We start from the raw sequence: 19359 nt of genomic DNA on the forward strand, positions 1-19359 counted from the left end.
CCTGGTGTTGGGGGAGGGGCGAGGGAGGTGCTGCTCGCGCCTCCTTTTGCGCTTGCGCGACGGCCTCCGAGAGAGTAGGAGCGCGTGCGCGATGACGTGGACGTTTGATGCGCGCGCAGGCTCTTCAGCTGGAGCGGACACACGGTGTGCGAACCGAACAGAATAACCCGCCCCCAGCGGGATGTGAAGGACTCCGGGTGAGGCCGGCCACGCCCCGCACGGTAACTCTCGGGCCTGGGTGGAGGACGTCTCTTTAGTACTGGCCCGATTGGAGTTTTCCGAGAGTTTGAAGCTCTTGTGTATTTTTCATGGTGTCAGAAGCGTTCCGCCGAGCGATCTTCGCACGCTCCGGCCAGGCCAGGCCTTGCGCGGAGCCGCCTTTGGCGCGCGCCTGTGGTCTTCTGAGCGAGGCTGCGCATGTCACCTCGCGCGCGTCCCCGGCCTCACTTCCGCGTCGCGCCGCGAACTAACTGGGAACATCGACGCCAGCAAGAGGCCACGAGGCGGGCGGGGTGAGAAGCGCCCATGGCGCGGGCCTGCCCTCGCGTGCGTGGGGTGCCGCACCGCATGGTACGGTACGCGTGACGCCTTCCAGCCAGGCGTGGAGCTTTAGGTCGAGAGCCGTGCTTGTGCGCTTTGCCTTTTAGAGCTCAGGTCTCGGGGTTCCAAAACTGTGCTGACCTCGCTTTTCTAAGGAGCTGTGTGCAGCGTTTTGACACCTGTATAAAGCTCTCGCCCAGCATGTAATTTCCTGACAGGTTGTTTGAAGCAAGACCGCGAGTTTAATAAAGAAGGAGGGCGAGGAAGTGAGCTCTATAGGAGTGGGAACTTGGTAAACAAAGGACCGGTGGTTCGTAAGTGCAGAAATGAGGGCGGGGAAAACAGGTGGGAAGAGCAGGTGTTATTTTCTTTTTCCCTCTGTGGGGCAGCCTTTGGCCAGTTCTCTGTTTGTGTGCCTTCCCGCTTCTATTAATTTGTCAAGTAGGTCTCTGCCCTTAGCGGTAGGTGGGTCTGGGACAGAAATAAACCGCTCCGAGCACCAGTAACCAAAGTTGACGAATCTGCGTGCGAAGAGTGTGGAGAAGTTAGGGAATTTTTCACACTGGGTTGAGAGTAGGAAGTGGTAGTGTCATGATGTGAAGATTTTTGCTTTGCCTTCGGAACTCTGGAGATGCCTCCTCTGGCGAGGTTGGAAGCGGGGAGAGTGTAGGAGGTCTGAAAGGAAGGGTTACCAGTGGCAGAACAACGTGAGTAACGAAAGTACTCTTCCTTCTGAGGGGAGACCACTCTCCCAGGGTTCGCGTCGCCGGGGCAGACACGTGGATCAAGAGAACTCTCGAGCCCACCCGCGCGCTGCCAGTGTGTGTTGTGAAGCTCTCCGGGCTTCTGCGGCAGAGTCCCTGGCAAATACTGCCTGCTCTGCCTCTTTTTGGGCACGACGCCGCGGCTAGGCTGCAGGGAAAGTGCCTGGAGGTGGCGTGACGGCTGCTGGGAAGGGGGCTGGCCTGGGAGGGCCGGGCGGCTGGTTCTGTAGTCTCCACGGTAACAGAATGCGACTGGATCCCGCCGAGCGATCCGCGGGTTCCGGCCGGCGGCACGTGATCACCCGGACTCCCCTTCCCCGGAAGAGCTTTCCTTGCGGCATTTTTTCACGTGGTTCTTGGCTAGCTGGCCTTTGCAGTTGGAAAGCGGTGATGTGGGCCCCGATAGTCGACGGCGACTGCAGTCCTCCGAGACTGGCAGGCGGCCTTTTCACTTCCAAGGGTATGGAGTGGGCGCTAGTGCTTTTTGCTGCTGTAGGGCTATGTTTCCAGCTGTTGTGTGAGTTGAGTGGGTTGGATGCACTTTCCAGAAAACACATGCGTAGGATTTGAGAAAACTTAGTGCCCCAGGTACCTTGCCATACTTAATCCAAGGCAAGGTGGCCATTTGATTGCTGTCCGTTTCTGCCATAAACGTTAGTTCTTCAAATTCTACTTACGCAAATATTAGGGACCTGAGAGCTTTCTAACACCGAGTTGTAGTTAAGGGATCATTCCTAGGAATAGAAAATGCTCATGAAGCCAGCATTAACAAATGGTATTTGAGGAGAGAAGAGGAGGGGGGGCCTACTATCTTAGGTAAATGCAACTTTGTGCCTTAAAACCTAAAGCATTTCAGATAATATTTTGAAATTTACCTTTCAAATTTAGGGTTGTGGTGATGATAAAATGCCCAGGGTATAGTCTGGTCCAAAGTAAGCGCTTATTAATAGATCGCGAGTACCATTTATTTAATTATTAAAGTTAACTTAATGACGATTAAGAACGGATAGTTGGCTCTTTTACTCTTTGCATCACTTGCTATCATATTTTCTGATTTTTTTGTGTGCAAATTATAGTTTTAAAAAGATTTTTCAAATTTCTGGGCTCACTGTATATTGGTGAATACTGAAATTCGAGTGAACCTATTCTCTTACAAATTTGAGTTTCAGAAACGTAACTGCACTCTTACAGTGAATGATTATGTTAAGGAACAAACTAACATCTTTGTGCTTACCATACAGTAATGCACTTGTATGAAAAGTTATGGTTATTTTTAGCAACTTTGGAAACATTCGGTTTAGGTTCGCCATCATTTGAATATTTTGTGTTTTTAAAGTAATGGTATTGATTTGGAATTTTAAATTGGTGTACTTTGGGGCCGGGGCTAGTACCTGAATCATTGAATAAGGTAACTACCTAGTAAACCAGCTAGTGTATTTGGTAAGTTGTATGAGGGTTATGGCTTTAGTAGTTAAACATTTCCCAGAGAGGTCACTGGTGAAAAGATACTCAGAATAGGGACTCCGAAATTGTAGCAATTTACTTATGGAACTTGCCATGTTACCTGAAAACATTCTCTGCGAAATGGTATTTGTGTGTTGGTGTGTGAGTGCCTGTACCTTCAAAACGTTGACATTTTCAGAATGTTAGAGTATTTCCCATCCACAACTAAACTTACTTCCTCGGGTCATTTTTATAGTTATTTTATGTAGATAACTGCTTGATCTTGAAAAGCTGAACTGAGATTTTTTTTTTGAATGTTAAGTTATATCTATGTACCAAAACTGTGGTCTTCCTTAATGCTTTCAGAGAGAGCCAAACACAGAATATTTTTAGAATCTTGTTGGAAGGAGATTTACTGCTTCATGAGCAGCCTAGCTCTTCCTAAAGTAATTTGATTTTTGCAATTGGTTAAAGTTATCTTAGACTTTAGAGTGGTATTTGTGTGTCTGAAACAGCTAAATTTGCTGAATTGACTATCCTTTCTTTAGAAAATCCGATATATATAGTATTCCAAAAGCATAGGCATATTGCTTATAGTGAAGTGAAACCTGTGCTTAAAGATTGTTGTGGAATAAAACTTTATTACTTGTTTGTAAACCAGTAGCAATGTATGGCTCAAGATAGAGATTGTTTTGTTCGTAAATTAGGTTTTTGGTTTTATACATTTTGATCAACTCCTGGAATAACTTGACTGGAGGATTAAAAAAAGACCTTATACAAATCAAAAGTCTGAAAGTTCTGACTTTTTTTTCCTCTTAATACACATTTTTACATTTATTAGTTACCTGTGTACAGAGTGCAGATAGGGCAGTCTGACTCTTCTGCACTTAATTTTTCTGTTTAGATGAAAGGAAAATTTTGAAATGTGCATATATAACGTAAGTATAAAGTTTACTTCAGTACAGTCTCTAGCACTAAACTGGATTTCTGTCAGTAGAATCTTTGATATTTCATAGATTAATTTTTAAAGGATAGTGATTGGTTAAAACTTCTTTGCCCCAGTTTTACCTGTAAAAATGATCTGAAAATCAAGAATTTAATATTATAGAAGATAATGTTTAAGATATTCTGAACCCTATAATGTTTTCATAGGTTTGGGATAGCTAAAAAAATTTTTTCAGATACTTCTTCGCTGTGTGCCATATTTAAATGCACTTCATGGGAGTGTTTTTGCATAATTGCTTACAAAAATACTTGATTTGTAACAAAATTTTGAGCTTTATGGACTAAATACAGGATTAAGAGTTTGTGTTATTTGATATATACACCATTTTAGAGGAATTGGTTTTTGTGAATTTTCTGAACTTTATTACTATTTTTATAAAGTCCCTTTATTTGTGACTTCTCAGTCTGTTTAAATTTTATCCGTCTCTGATAGGTGTTATTTAAACTTGGTAGTTTTAGGAAACCAATAAACTTAATTGCCTTAAGCTTGAGAAAGCTTTTGAAAAGAATCACTCTAAATTTTATCTATCTCTTAAACTCCAAATCGGAGGAGAGATTCTTTTTTCACCTTTCCTGGGTATTAGTACAGTGGTGTCAGAAAGTCCGTCTCTGTTTTCACATTTAGCCATAATACAAAACAATAGCCAACCTTTTTTAAAGCCTTGATTTTTAAAATATTATCCTCAGGCTAATGAATATTTTAAGTTTTGGAGCCCCCCACTTTTTTGGGGGGGCGGTCATGTGGCCAGCCCTGTGACTGTGAAATTGTGAAAGATGTGAAATTCAGATCAGATGCTTTTGCTGCTTGTTAGTAGTTCTGATGAAGAGTAAAATTAGACTTTTAATTATAATGAAGAGCACCAATAAGTGACTCAATTTGATTAGTCAGAATTACTGACCCACTTTAAACAGAAGTAGTGATGTAACATTTTCCTTTTTTGTATAAAAGCTAATTGGTGATAGCTTTATATCTTGTAGAATATTTAGGTAATTTATTTTAGCACATCACTTTAGTTGAATGTAACAATCTGAGATTTCTTTAAAACATTTTATTGAGATATAATTCACATAATATAAAATTCACCATTTTAAAGGATACATTTAAGTGGTTTTTAGTTCCTGAACATTTCGATCACCCCCAAAAGAAACCCCATACCAATTAGCAATTGTCCCAATTATTTCTGTCCCTTTTCACTGTCAACTATGGATCTACTTTCTGTAGATTTGCCTATTCTGGACATTTCATGTAAATGGAATCATACAATATATGTGGCGTTTTTCTTGTAACTTTTATGAATTAACTAATTTAGTTTTTTTTTGAAATTGGTTGTATGTTTACAAGATACAAAATTTAGAAAGTGTCAGAATATGTATTCTTCCAGCCACCCTGTTTTCCCTTGATAAAGCCAATACTACCAGTTCCTTTTTTGTCTTTACAGATAGTCTATGTCAAGCAAATGCATACATACTGGTTTTTTTCTTTGGCTTTTTTTTTGTTTAAACTTTATAGAAGTATGTAGCATAATCTACAATTCTTTTGAACTTTATGCTCTTAATATATCTTGTAGATAGTTTTGTATGAGTCCATAAAGTTTATAATTCTTTTCTAACTGCAGAATATTCCACTCTGTCGTTGTACCACCATTTATCACTGGTGTGTATGCGTGTATTTGCACACATGTATATAAGATAAAGTCCTAGAAGAACTAGTTTCATGGGATGTATGCATTTGTATTTTTGGTATTTTCATGTTATCCTCTTAGATTCTGTCATCTTACACTCTCAGCAGCTGGTTAGATGAGAATGCTGGTTGACGTACACCCTTTACAACACCTCTGCCAAACTTTGATATTTGCCGTTCTGATAGGGTAAAAAACAGTATCTTAGGACGACTTTAATTTCCTCTATTCCGAGACTATGTACGTTTTCACAACCATTTGCTTTTCCTATTCTTTGCCCATTTTTCTGTTAGATTTTTTGTCTTGTTGATTTGTATAAAAAGATCCCTTTTGATATTAGGGAAATGAGTTCTTTATGATATAAGTTGCAAATATAGTTTTCCAGTTAGGCATTTGTTTTTTATTTTGCGTGGATGGTTTTTGTCATGTTAAAAACAAATTTACATGATTCTGAATTTATCAAAAATTCTGTCGTCTTACTGACTTCTAGATTTTGTGTCCTACTTATTATCAAAAAGGTTTTCTCAAAGATTTCTTTAAGAATTAGGGCCTCCCTGGTGGCGCAGTGGTTGAGAGTCCGCCTGCCGATGCAGGGGACACGGGTTCGTGCCCCGATCCCGGAGGATCCCACATGCCGCGGAGCGGCTGGGCCCGCGAGCCATGGCCGCGGGGCCTGTGTGTCCGGAGCCTGTGCTCCGCAACGGGAGAGGCCACAGCAGTGAGAGGCCCGCGTACAGCAAAAAAAAAAAAAAAAAAAAAAAAAAAAAAAAAAAAAAAGAATTAAAAAAAAATTACACTGAGACGGGGTGGGGTGGGATTTAAATATTTGGTCTGTCTGGAATTTTTTTCAGTGTAAGGTCTGAGGTGTGGAGCCAACTGTTTCTTTCCTAGTAAGTTCCAGTGATTTGTCATGGTTTCTTTAAATGTATGTACTAACAAGTTAAATGGCATTTTACTTATTTATGAACTCATGCCAATACCATAATAAGAGTTGATCCTATACAAAGATAACATGTAAATTTGTTAATTTTTACTCATCTCAGGAGAACTTGCTGTGTAATGGAATCCTGGCAAATTAATTCATTAAGTATCAGGATCCTTTTAAAATGAAAATAACTTTCCAATTTAATCTCTTTAAGTCTGTATACTTTTCTTTTCTAAAAACTAAGGCATTTATTTTATTTTTAAATTAATTAATTAATTAATTTTTTGGCTGCGTTGGGTCTTCGTTGCTGCACGCAGGCTTTCTCTAGTTGTGGTGAGCAGGGGCTACTCTTCGTTACAGTGCGCGGGCTTCTCATTGCAGTGGCTTCTCTCGTTGCAGAGCATGGGCTCTAGGTGCGCGGGCTTCAGTAGTTCCAACATGCAGGCTCAGTAGTTGTGGCATGCAGGCCCTGTAGTTGCAGCATGCGGGCCCTTAGAGCACACGGGCTTCAGTAGTTGTGGCGCTTGGGCTCAGTAGTTGTGGCACTTGGGCTCAGTAGTTGTGGCACATGGGCTTAGTTGCTCCACGGAAGTGGGGTCTTCCCTGACCAGGGATCTTCCCTTGCATTGGCAGGCAGATTCTTAACCACTGTGCCACCAGGGAAGTTCTAAGTCTGTATACTTTTATACTTCATGTAGTTTTTCTAAAATGAATGTACACTTTTTGTTTTTATGTGAGATTGTAGTATGTATAGTGAATTATTGGAGATTGGGATATGAGTAATTTAGCTGATTAGATTAAAATGAACTTTAAAAAGATAATCAAATATTCCAGAATCAGTATCTTCACAGTGATTGAGAGAAAGGTAGAAGCAAAGTCTTAGAAGAATTTAGGAATATATTTTTGGGGTAACATAATCATTCTTATATTTTTGTTAACAAAATAAGTGTTCACTTGATTAAAGTGTATTTTTGCTTGTTTTTTAGGCTGGGAAGGCCATTGTGATTATGTGGTAACTATAGTTATCTAACTACTGATTTTCCCACTGGAATCATGGAGGAGAAACAGCAGATTATATTGGCTAATCAAGATGGTGGGACAGTGGCAGGAGCAGCACCTACCTTCTTTGTCATCCTAAAACAGCCAGGAAATGGCAAAACTGATCAAGGAATTTTGGTTACTAATCGGGATGCCTGCGCTTTGGCTAGCAGTGTTTCATCACCAGGAAAATCTAAGGGAAAGATTTGCCTTCCAGCTGATTGTACTGTAGGAGGAATCACTGTCACCTTGGATAACAATAGTATGTGGAATGAATTCTATCATCGAAGCACAGAGATGATCCTGACCAAGCAGGGAAGACGCATGTTTCCTTACTGTCGTTATTGGATAACAGGTTTAGATTCAAATATGAAATATATCCTTGTCATGGATATATCTCCTGTGGATAACCATCGTTATAAATGGAATGGTCGCTGGTGGGAGCCCAGTGGGAAGGCTGAACCCCATGTTTTGGGGAGGGTTTTTATTCATCCAGAATCTCCTTCCACAGGTCATTATTGGATGCATCAACCAGTATCTTTCTATAAGCTCAAACTTACCAACAATACACTGGACCAAGAAGGGCATATTATCTTGCACTCTATGCATCGCTACCTGCCGAGGCTTCATTTGGTGCCTGCAGAGAAGGCTACCGAAGTGATACAGTTAAATGGCCCTGGTGTCCACACTTTTACCTTCCCACAGACTGAATTCTTTGCAGTAACAGCTTATCAAAACATTCAGATTACCCAGTTGAAAATAGATTACAATCCATTTGCTAAAGGCTTCCGGGATGATGGGCTGAATAGTAAGCCCCAGAGAGATGGAAAGCAAAAGAACAGCTCTGACCAGGAAGGGAATAGTGTTCCCAGTTCTCCTGGTCAACGGGTCCGTCTTACAGAAGGTGAGGGGTCAGAGGTACAGCTAACTGATTCGGATCCTTTATTGAGGGGTCATGAAGCATCATGCAAGGGTTTGGAGAAGCCTTCCCTTAATGTAAAACGAGACTTTCTAGGTTTCATGGATATTGATTCAGCACTTGGTGAAGTTCCTCAGTTGAAGCAAGAGGTTTCTGAAAGGTAGGTAACAGATTTTCTGTTTTTAGAGATAAAAGGAAGGTTTGAATTTAAAATACTGATTGTGTGGACTGCTGACTTTAGACATTGATAAATGCAAGCTGCTATAAAATATACCACAGTTGCTTTTACATTCTGTGAAAGTTCATTTTTCTGTAATGAATATTGATTATGTTCAGAAACCAGAATTGTAGGCAAATTAGATGACTTATCAGAATGGGGACCTTAGATTTAGATTTTAGGTTTAGACTTTTGATAATCATGTGTGGCTGTTCCTTGTTAATACATATAGATGAATTTTTAAAAATATTGAAATATAGTTGAGGTACAGTATGTATAGACAACTCTTGATTGACTGGGGAAGGGAAAAGAATGACCCCCAAATCATAACTGAAACAGAACTTATCCAGTGAGGCACAGAAGAGATTTAAAGTAAAGTTGTTTATATGTAGTACATAAGAATTTTGTGCCTTGTGGACATCGTAATCCATAAATTGCCTGAGTAAGAAATAAGCTGAAGGTTATTACATGTTAAAATAGCATGATATACTCTTGTGCTTTTTAAATTTGAACTTGTGTTATTTATTTATTTTTATCAAAGTCTTTATGTTTTTAGAGCAATTTTAAGTTTGCAGCAAAATTGAGAGGAAAGTACAGAGATTTCCCATACAGCCCCTGCCTCCACACATGCATAGCCATTCCCATTAGCAACATTCCCCACCAGAGTGGTACATTTGTGTTAATTGATGAACCTATATTGATGCATCATAATCACCCAAGCATCATAATCACCCAAAGTCTGTAGATTACATAAGGGTTCATTGTTGGTGATATACATTCTGTGGGTTTGGACAAATATGTAATGACATGTATCCACCCTCATAGTATCATACAGAGTATTTTCATTGTCCTAGAAATCCTCTATTCTCCACTTGTTAATTCCCCTTCCCCTTCACATCTGGCAACCTTTTACCTTTTTATTATCTCACTGCTTTGCCTTGTCCAGAATTTCATATAGTTGGAATTATACAGTATGTAGCCTTCTCAAATTGGCTTCTTTCACTTAGTAATATGTATATGTTTCCTCATGTCTATTCATGGCTTGATAGCACATTTTTTTTCAGTGCTGAATAATATTTCCTTGTTTGGTTGTACCAGTTCATTTATTCATTCACCTCCTGAAGGACATCTTGGGTGCTTCCCAGTTTTGGCAATTATGAATAAAGCTGCCACGAACATCCATGTCCAAGTCTTCAGTTCATTTGGGTATATACCAAAGAGCATGGTTGCTAGATCATATGGTAACAGTAGTGTTAGATTTATAAGAAACTGCCAAGCTCTTCCAAAGTGGCTGTACCATTTTGCAGAAATGAGAGTTCTTGTTGCTCTGCATCCTCGTCAGCACTTGGTGTTGTCAGTTTTCTGGATTTTGGCCTTTCTAATAAGTGTGTAGTAGTAATATCTTGTTTAAATTTGCCTTTCCCTGATGACACGATGTGGTGCATTTTTTTATATGCTTATTTGCCATCTGTATGTCATCTTTGGTGTCTTTTAGGGTCTATGGCCCATTTTCTAATCAGATTGTTTTACTGTTTTCTTAAGAGTTCCTTATATATTTTGATTTTTTGGTGGGGGGGCTGCCTTGGGTCTTAGTTGTGGCACGCGGAATCCTTGTTGCAGTGCGCGGGCTTCTCTCTACTTGTGGCACACGGGCTGCAGAGTGCGTGGGCTCAGTAGTTGCGGTGTGCAGGCTTAGTTGCCCCGTGGCATGTGGGATCTTAGTTCCCCAACCAGGGATTGAACCCGAGTCCCCTGCATTGGAAGGTGGATTCTTAGGACCACCAGGGAAGTCCCAGTTCCTTGTATATTTTGGATAACATGTCTTTTGCAAAAATTTTCTCCTAGTCTGTGGTCTGTCTTCTCATTCTCTTGTCGTTGTCTTTCACAAAGCAGTTTATTATTTTAATGAAGTTCAGCCTATCAATGATTTCCATCATGGATCATGCCTTTGATTTCATATCTAAAAAGTCATTGCCATATTTAAGGTCATGTAGGTTTTCTCTTAGGTTATCTTTTAGGATCCTTGTAGTTCTGTGTTTTACATTTTGGTTTATGATCCATTTTCTATTAATTTATGTGAAAGTTGGAAGGTCTGCATCTAGATTCATTTCTTTGCATGTGGATGTCCTGCTGTTCCAGCACCATTTGTTGAGAAGACTCTCTTTGCTCCATTGTACTGTCCTTGCTCCTTTGTCAAAGATCAGTTGACTCTATTTATGTGAGTCTATTTGTGGGCTCTCTAGTCTGTTCCATTGACCTATTTGTTCTTTCACCAGTACTACACTGATTTGATTACTGTAGCTTTGTAAGTAAGTCTTGAACCTGGGTAGTGTTAGCCCTCCAACTTTGTTCTCCTTCAATATTGTATTGGCTATTCTGGGTCTTTTTCTTCTCTATGTAGACTTGAGAATCAGTTCATCAATATCCATAAAATGACTTGCTGGGATTTTGATTTTGGTTGCATTGAATCTATAGATCAAGTTGGGAAGAACTGACATCTTAACTGTATTGACTCTTCCTATTCATGAACACTGACTATCTCTCCATTTATTTAGTTCTTTAATTTTTTTCATCAGAGTATTGTCATTTTCCCCATAGTGATCTTGCACACATTAGATTTATACCTCAGTATTTCACTATTTGGGGGTGATAATGTAAATGGTATTGTTTTTCTAACTTCAAATTCCACTTGTTCTCTGTTGATATATAGGGAAGCAACTGACTTTAGTACTTTATCCTTGTATTCTGCAACCTTGCTATAATCACTTATTAGTTCCAGAAGTTTTTTGGAGATTCTTTTGGATTTTCTACCTAGACAATCATTTCATTCATGAACAAGACAGCTTTCTTTCTCTCAAATCTGTATTCCTTTATTTCCTCTTCTTGTCCTATTGCATTCACTAGGACTTCCAGTATGATGCTGAAAAGGAGTGATGAGAGGCGACATCCTTGCCTTGTTTCTGATCTTAGTGGGAAAGTTTCTAGTTTCTCACCATTAAGTATGACGTTTGTTTTAGGGTTTTTGTAGATATTCTTTTTTTTGGCTGTGCCTTGCCGTATGCGGGATCTTAGTTCCCCTTTGTAGATATTCTTGATTAAGTTGAGGAAGTTCCCTTCTATTGCTAATTTACTGAGAGTTTTTATCATGGATGGGTGTTGCATATTGTCAGATGCTTTTCTTCTGAATCTGTTGATATCATGTGACTCTTTTTTTCTTTTCTGGTTTATTGATGTGATGGATTATGTTAATTGACTTTTGAATGAACCAGTCTCGTATACCTGGGATGACTCCTGCGTGGTCATGGTGTATAATTCTTTTTATATGCTTTATTTGATTTGCTCTTATTTTGAGGATTTTTGCATTTATGTTCTTGAGGAAAATGGTTTGTAGTTGTCTTGTAATGTCTTTGTCTGGTTTTGGGATTGGGGTTATGCTGGCTTCATAGAAGGAGTGAGGAAGTATTGCCACTACTCCATCTTTTGAAAGAGATTGTAGAGAATTGGTATCATTTCTTTCTCATATGTTTGGGAAATTTTACCAGTGAACCCATCTGGGCCTGGTGCTTTCTGTTTTGGAACCTTATTGATTCAATTTCTTAAATAAATATAGGCCTATTTTGATTGTCTCTTGTGTGAGCTTTGCAAGATTGTGTTTTTCAAGGAAATGGCTCATTTCATCTAGGGTATCATTTGTTGGCATAAAATTATTCATATATTCCTTTATTATCCTTTTGATGTCCATGGGATCTGTAGTGGTGTCCCTCTTTTTCTTTTTTTAAATTTAATTTATTATTTATTTTGGTTGCATCAGGTCTTAGTTGCGGCTGGTGGTCTCCTTAGTTGTGGCATGCACTCTTAGTTGCGCTATGCATGTGGGATCTAGTTCCCTGACAAGGGATCGAACCCACGTCCCCTGCATTGGAAGGTGGATTTTTAACTGCTGTGCCACCAAGGAAGTCCCTCCTCTTTTTATTTCTGATAATAGTAATTTGTGTCTTCTTTCTTTTTTCCTTAGCCTGGCTAGAGGCTTATTAACTTTTTTTATTAATCTCTGAAAAGATCAATAAAAAGTTAAAAAAATCAGCTTTTGGTTTTATTGATTTTTATCTACTGATTTTTCTGTTTTCAATTTAATTGATTTCTGCCCTGATTCTTATTTCTTTTCTGCTTCTCACGTTGGATTTAATTTGCTCCTTTTTTTCTAATTTCCTAAGGTGGAAACTTAGATTATTGATTTTAGATCTTCTTTCTTTTCTAATATATGCATTCAGTGCTATGTTTCTTTGTAAGCACTGCTTTCTCTGTGTCCCACAAATTTTGATAAGTTGTATTTATATTTTCACTTAGTTCAGAATATTTAAAAATTTCTCTCGAGATTTTTTCTTTGACCCACGTGTTATTTAGAAGTGTGTTATTTAATCAGTTACTTTGGGATTTTTGTTATTTTTCTGTCAGTGATTTCTAGTTTAATTACATTATAGTCTTTTTTTTTTTTTTTTGTGGTACACGGGCCTCTCACTGTTGTGGCCTCTCCCATTGCGGAGCACAGGCTCCGGACGCGCAGGCTCAGCGGCCATGGCTCACGGGCCCAGCCGCTCCGCGGCATGTGGGATTTTCCCAGACTGGGGCATGAACCCACGTCCCCTGCATCGGCAGGCGGACTCTCAACCACTGCGCCACCAGGGAAGCCCCCATTATAGTCTTTTAAGTTTTTTAAGATGTGTTTTATGGTCCAGAATGTGGTTTAGCTTGGTGAATGTTCCATGTTAACTTGAGAAGAATGTGTATTCTGCTGTTGTTGAAGTAGTCTATACATGTCAATTATATCTAGTTAATTGATGGCTTAACTGAATTCCATTATGTCCTTACTGACTTTCTGCCTGCTGGATCTGTCCATTTCTGATGTGTTTCAGTCTCTAATAGTAGATTCATCTGTTTCTCCTTGGATTTCTTTTAGTTTTTGCCTCATGTAGGTTGATACTCTGTTTTGGGGCATATATACGTTAAGGATTGTTATGTCTTCTTGGAGGAATCACCCTTTATCATTATGTAATATCCTTCATTATCCCTGATAACTTTCATTACTTTTAAGTCTATTCTCTCTGAAATTAAAATAACTACTCCTGCTTTCTTTTGATTAGTGTTAACATGATATATTTTTCTCTATCCATTTATTTATTTATTTATTTATTTTGCGGTACGCAGGCCTCTCACTCTTGTGGCCTCTCCCGTTGCGGAGCACAGGCTCCGAACGCGCAGGCTCAGTGGCCATGGCTCACGGGCCCAGCCGCTCCGCGGCATGTGGGATCTTCCCGGACCGGGACACAAACCCATGTCCCGTGCATCGGCAGGCGGACTCTCAACTACTGCGCCACCAGGGAAGCCCTATCCATTTACTTTTAATTTTTATGTGTCTTTATATTTAAAGTGGGTTTTACAGAAAATATGTAATTGGGTCTTTTTTTCAAAATTAATTTATTGTATTTATTTTTGGCTGTGTTGGGTCTTCGTTGCTGTGCGCGGGCTTTCTCTAGTTACAGCAAGCGGGGGCTGCTCTTCGTTGCAGTGCGTGGGCTTCTCATTGCAGTGGCTTCTCTTTGCAGAGCACGGGCTCTAGGCGCTTGGGCTTCAGTAGTTGTGGCACACGGGCTCAGTAGTTGTGGCTTGTGGGCTCCAGAGCGCAGGCTCAGTAGTTGTGGCGCACGGGCTTAGTTGCTCCGCGGCATGTGGGATCTTTCCTGACCAGGGGTCGAACCCGTGTCCCCTGCATTGGCAGGTGGATTCTTAACCACTGCGCCACCAGGGAAGCCCTGGGTCTTGTTTTTTGATCCATTCTGACTGGTGCATTTAGACTGTTGACATTCAAAGTGATTATTGAAATAGTTGGGTTAATATCTACCATATTTGTTACATCTTTTCTTTTGTCCTTGTTCTTTGTTTCTATTTTTATTTTCCATTCTTTATTTGCCTTTTGTGGTTTTAGTTGAGCGTTTTATATGATTTGGTTTTCTTTCTTTTTTTAGCATATCAGTTATACTTTAACTCTTTTTAGTGGTTACTCTAGGGTTTGAATATACATTTACAACTTAACCCAAGTCCATTTTCAGATAACACTATATTGCTTCACAGGTAGTTTGTAAATCCTCTCTCCTGTTCTTTGTATCACTGCCATCATTAATTTCACTTATGTATAAGTATATATATATGTGTTATATATGTAAGTAATCAAACACATTGTTGCTATTATTATTTTGAACAAATTGTTACCTGTTAGATCAACTAAGAACAACAAAAGAAAGTTTTTATTTTACATTCACTTACTTCTTCCTTGTTCTTTATGGAGATCTGAGTTTGACCTGTGTTATTTTACATTTGTCTGAAGAACTTCTTTTAATATTTCTTGCAAGTCAGATCAACTGGCAACAAATTCTGTTAATTTTTGTTTGTGAAAGTCTTTATTTCTCCTTTAATTTTACAGGGTACAGAATTCTAGGTTGGTGTTTTACTCTCTGAATACTTATAATATTTCACTCTTTTTGATTCTGTGGTTTCTGAGGAGAAGTTGGATAGAATTCTTATCTTTGTTCCTCTGTAGGTAAGGTGTCTTTTTCCTCTGGCTTCTTTTAGTATATTTTCTTTATCTTTGATTTTCTGTAGTTTAAAAATGGCATCACTACATATAGTCTTTTGGTAGTTATCCTTCTTGGTGTTCTGTGAGCTTCTGGTTCTGTTGTTTGACGTCTGACGTTAATTTGGGGAAATCTCAGTCATCATTGTTTTAAATATTTCTTCTGTTCCTCTCTTCTTCTGATACTCACATTATGTGTATGTTGCATCTTTTGTAGTTGTCCCAGAGTCCTTGGATATTCTGTTCTTTTCAGCCTTTGTTTTCTTTCCTTTTCAGTTTTGGAGGTTTCTGTTGCTATATCTTTAAGCTCAAATTGTTTCCTCAGCCGTGTCTAGTCTACTAATAAGCCTATCAAAGGCATTCTTCATTTCTTTTACCATGTTTTTGATCTTTAGTGTCTCTTTTTGTTTTTCTTAGGATTTTCATTTCTCTGCTTACATTGCACATCTGTTCTTGCATGTTGTCTCTTTATTTATTAGAATCCTTAGTATGTTAATCATAGTTATAAATTCCCAGTCTGGTAATTTCAGCATCCCAGTATGATAATTTTGATGATTGCTCTGTCTTCAAATTGTGTTTTTTTTGCCTCTTAGTATGCTTTGTAATGTTCTCTTGATAGTTGGACATGATGTGTTAGGTAAAAGGAAGTGCTGTAAATAGGCCTTTATTAATGTGGTAAGGCATGGATGTGAGGGAAAGGGAAGTGAAGTGTTCTTTAGTCCTGTGGTTAGGTCTCAGTTTTTTAATGAGTCTGTGCCTCTGGACTGTGAACTTCACAGGTACTTCTCATATTCCTTCTTGCCCCCTTAAGTTGGACAGGATTGGCTAGAGTAGGCTGGATTTGGATATTTCCTTTCCCCAGGTCAGTTAGGCTCTGATAAAACCCACCAAGTTAGACTCTGGTTAACTAATTTTTTCAGAGGTTAGGCTTTTTTGTTAAAAGTAACAGCGACTGACCCCCTGGCCCAGGATTTTTCTCACGAGGGAATATTTACTGTGAGAACTTAGTCTAGCTCCTGGTGGAAAACTTACAGAAATGTGGGAGCACCCCTATAACTGGGTACCCCTGGAGTTTTAAACTCAGGCTTATCTACATTGAGCCTCCAGCAACTCCAGTTACAGTTCAGGTTTTTCTACCCTGGCACTGGTTCCCAAGGTGGTTTCCATTGTCAGTTACTGCTCCAACCATGATCCCCTGTATCCACCTGACTGTTTTCAGCAGTTTACACTGTACTCTCACTGTCTCTCTTTCTCTCTCCTTTTTTTTTTTTTAATAGAGAAGCCTGTGTGAAACCTGGCTTGTTTCTTTTCAAAAAATATTTATTTATTTGGCCGTGTCGGTTCTTAGTTGCGGCATGTGGGCTCTTTGTTGCGGTGCACAGGCTTAGTTTCCCTGCAGCATGTGGGATCTTAGTTCCCTGACCAGGGATGGAACCCATGTCCCCTGCATTGGAAGGTGGATTTTTAACCCCTGGACCACCAGGGAAGTCTCCTCACCGTCTCTTATGGATTCAAAAGAGTTGTTGATTTTTCAGCCCGTTTAACTTTTCACTTGTTAGAACATAGTGGGTATTTCTAAACTCCTTACATGTGCAGTTGGAAACTTGCCTTATTTGAATGTTAAAACCCAAGTTCGGCAGAAGCATATCCCAGCCCATTACTTTTCTTTTACCTTCCTTTTCTCACTTAATTCATATCCCATTAACAGCTACTAATTCTTTGAGTTTGGAATCCCCACATTGATGAGTTCCCCGACTTGTTTATGAGCAAGTTAGTGCTTTGCTATTTTCTAAGGGTTGTTGACAGGTGGAGTGTGTGTTACTCAAGCAGTGAACAGGTTTTTCTTTTATTCTGTCAAGGGGGTAAGTGGTTTTCAGTTTATGCTTTTCACTGTGGCTTTTTTTTTTTTTTTTTGGCAGTTGCAACTGGAGGATGCCACCCAGTGTGTAATCATCTTGATTACCCAGTACAATTTAAAAAAATCGAAACACTTCAACACCAGTATTTTTTTGAATTGATTTTATTGAAGGGTAGTTGATTTAGTGTTTAATTTTTATTGTACAGCAAAGTGATTCAGTTAGACATATATGTACATTCTTTTTCATATTCTTTTCCATTATGGTTTATCACAGGACATTGAATATACACTGCTATCCAGTGGGACCTTGTTGTTTATCCATTCTGTACATAATAGTTGCATGTGCTACTCCCAAACTCCCAATCCATCCCTCCCCTTCTTCTTTCCCCCTTGGCAACCACAAGTCTGTTTTCTATGTCTGTGAATCTGTTTCTGTTTTGTGGGTAAGTTCATTTGTGTTATATTTTAGATTCCACATATGTGATATCATATGGTATTTGTCTTTCTCTTTCTGACTTACTTCACTTAGTATGATAATCTCTGGTTGCATCCATGTTGCTGCAAATGGCATTATTTCATTCCTTTTTTATGGCTGAGTAGTATTCCATTATATATTATATGTACCACATTTTCTTTATCTAGTCATCTGTCGATGGACATTTAGATTGTTTCCATGTCCTGGCTGTTGTGAATAGTGCTGCTGTGAACATGGGGTGCATGTATCTTTTTGAATTATAGTTTTGTCCAGATAGATGCCCAGGAGTGGGATTGCTGGATCCTATGACAATTCTATTTTTAGTTTGTTGAGGAACCTCCATATTGTTTTCCATAGTGGCTGCACTAATTTACGTTCCCACTAACAGTGTAGGAGGGTTTCCTTTTCTCCACACCCTCTCCAGCATTTGTTATTTGTAGATTTTTAATGATGGCCTTTCTGACTGGTGTGAGGTGATAACCTCATTGTGGTTTTGATTTGCATTTCTCTAATAATTAGTGGTGTTGAGCATCTTTTCATGTCCCTGTTGGCCATCTGTATATTTTCTTCGGAGAAAGTTCTATTTAGGTCTTTTGTCCGTTTTTCAATTGGGTTGTTTGTTTTTGTTATTGAGTTGTGTGAGCTGTTTGTGTATTTTGGAGATTAAGTCCTTGTTGGTCACATCATTTGCAAATATTTTCTCCCAGTCCATAGGTTGTCTCTTTGTTTTGTTTATGGTTTCCTTTGTTGTACAAAAGCTTTTAAGTTTGATTACGTCCCATTTGTTTATTTTTGCTTTTATTTCTATTGCCTTGGGAGACTGACCTAAGAAAACATTGGTATGATTTATGTCAGAGAATGTTTTGCCTGTGTTCTCTTCTAGGAATTTTTTGGCAACACCAGTATTTTTACCCTCATTATCCAAAAGCAGTTTAATCTATCCTTGGATGATAGAGGATTTACTTTTAAAATTACTTTGGAGGCCAGGGTGAGGAGTTTGTTAGTTGAAAGAGTCATGTGTATTTCTTTGTTATAGACAGTGGCTTTTGGTGTTACATGTGGTATTATAAGCTTCTGATCTTAATGAGTCAAGAAAATGGTTCAGATTTATGAGTGCATCAGTATCTTTGTTACTGAAGGGAAAAAACCAACTTGATATGCATGCTCCAAGAAGCAGCATTATCATCATGTCTGAAAGTGGTATTTAGCTATATGCAAACTTTGTCTTCTATAATGCAAGCTTGATTTGGGAGCTGAGATTATTTTGAGGCAGGTGTTGTGATGAGAACTCTTAGGATTTACCCTCAGAGTAACTTTAATGTGTAACATACAGCAGTGTTAATTATTAATCATGTTGTACATTATAAGTCCAGTGCTTAATTATTTTCTAACTGGAAGTTATACCTTTTCACCACCATCATCCAATTTCCCATTCCCCCGCCTCCAGTAACGACAAATCTGATTTCTTTCTGAGTTTGTTTTGAAGTATAATAGACCTACAACAATATGTTCGTTCTGGCGCGTAGCATAGGGTGATTTGATATTTCTATACATTACAAAGTGATTATCACTATAAATCTAGTTACCATCTGTCAGTATGCAAAGATATTACATTATTATTGGCTGTATTTCCTGCACTGTACATTTCATCCCTGTGACTCATTTATTTTGTAACTGGAAATTTGTACCTCTTTTCATTTCCCTCACTTATTTCATTCATTCCCCCCACTCTCCCCTCCTCTGGTAACCATCTGTTTCTTCTCTAGATCTGTGACTCTGTTTTTGTTTTGTTACGTTTATTCACTTTTTTTTTAATATATATATATATTTTTGGCAGTACGTGGGCCTCTCACTGTTGTGGCCTCTCC

General features: G+C 39.1%; 1 protein-coding gene across 18 annotated transcripts in view; it reads left to right on the forward strand.

Moving 5' to 3' along the window:
- MGA (MAX dimerization protein MGA) overlaps positions 1-19359 on the forward strand; it is a 157559-nt gene that overhangs the window by 59145 nt on the left and 79055 nt on the right. For 15 of the 18 annotated variants that reach the window (XM_060096646.1, XM_060096651.1, XM_060096657.1 and 12 more), the window contains exons 1-2: positions 137-221; positions 7343-8473. In XM_060096646.1, the coding sequence (XP_059952629.1) occupies positions 7410-8473 (1064 nt within the window). In that variant the 5' untranslated portion in view covers positions 137-221; positions 7343-7409. Of the gene's footprint in view, positions 1-136; positions 222-414; positions 513-1698; positions 1765-7342; positions 8474-19359 lie in introns of those variants that run through there. The other 3 variants (XM_060096647.1, XM_060096649.1, XM_060096648.1) reach the window with 3 other exon arrangements.

Source organism: Mesoplodon densirostris, chromosome 4 (genome assembly GCF_025265405.1).
Source record: "Mesoplodon densirostris isolate mMesDen1 chromosome 4, mMesDen1 primary haplotype, whole genome shotgun sequence".
NCBI lineage: Eukaryota > Metazoa > Chordata > Mammalia > Artiodactyla > Ziphiidae > Mesoplodon > Mesoplodon densirostris.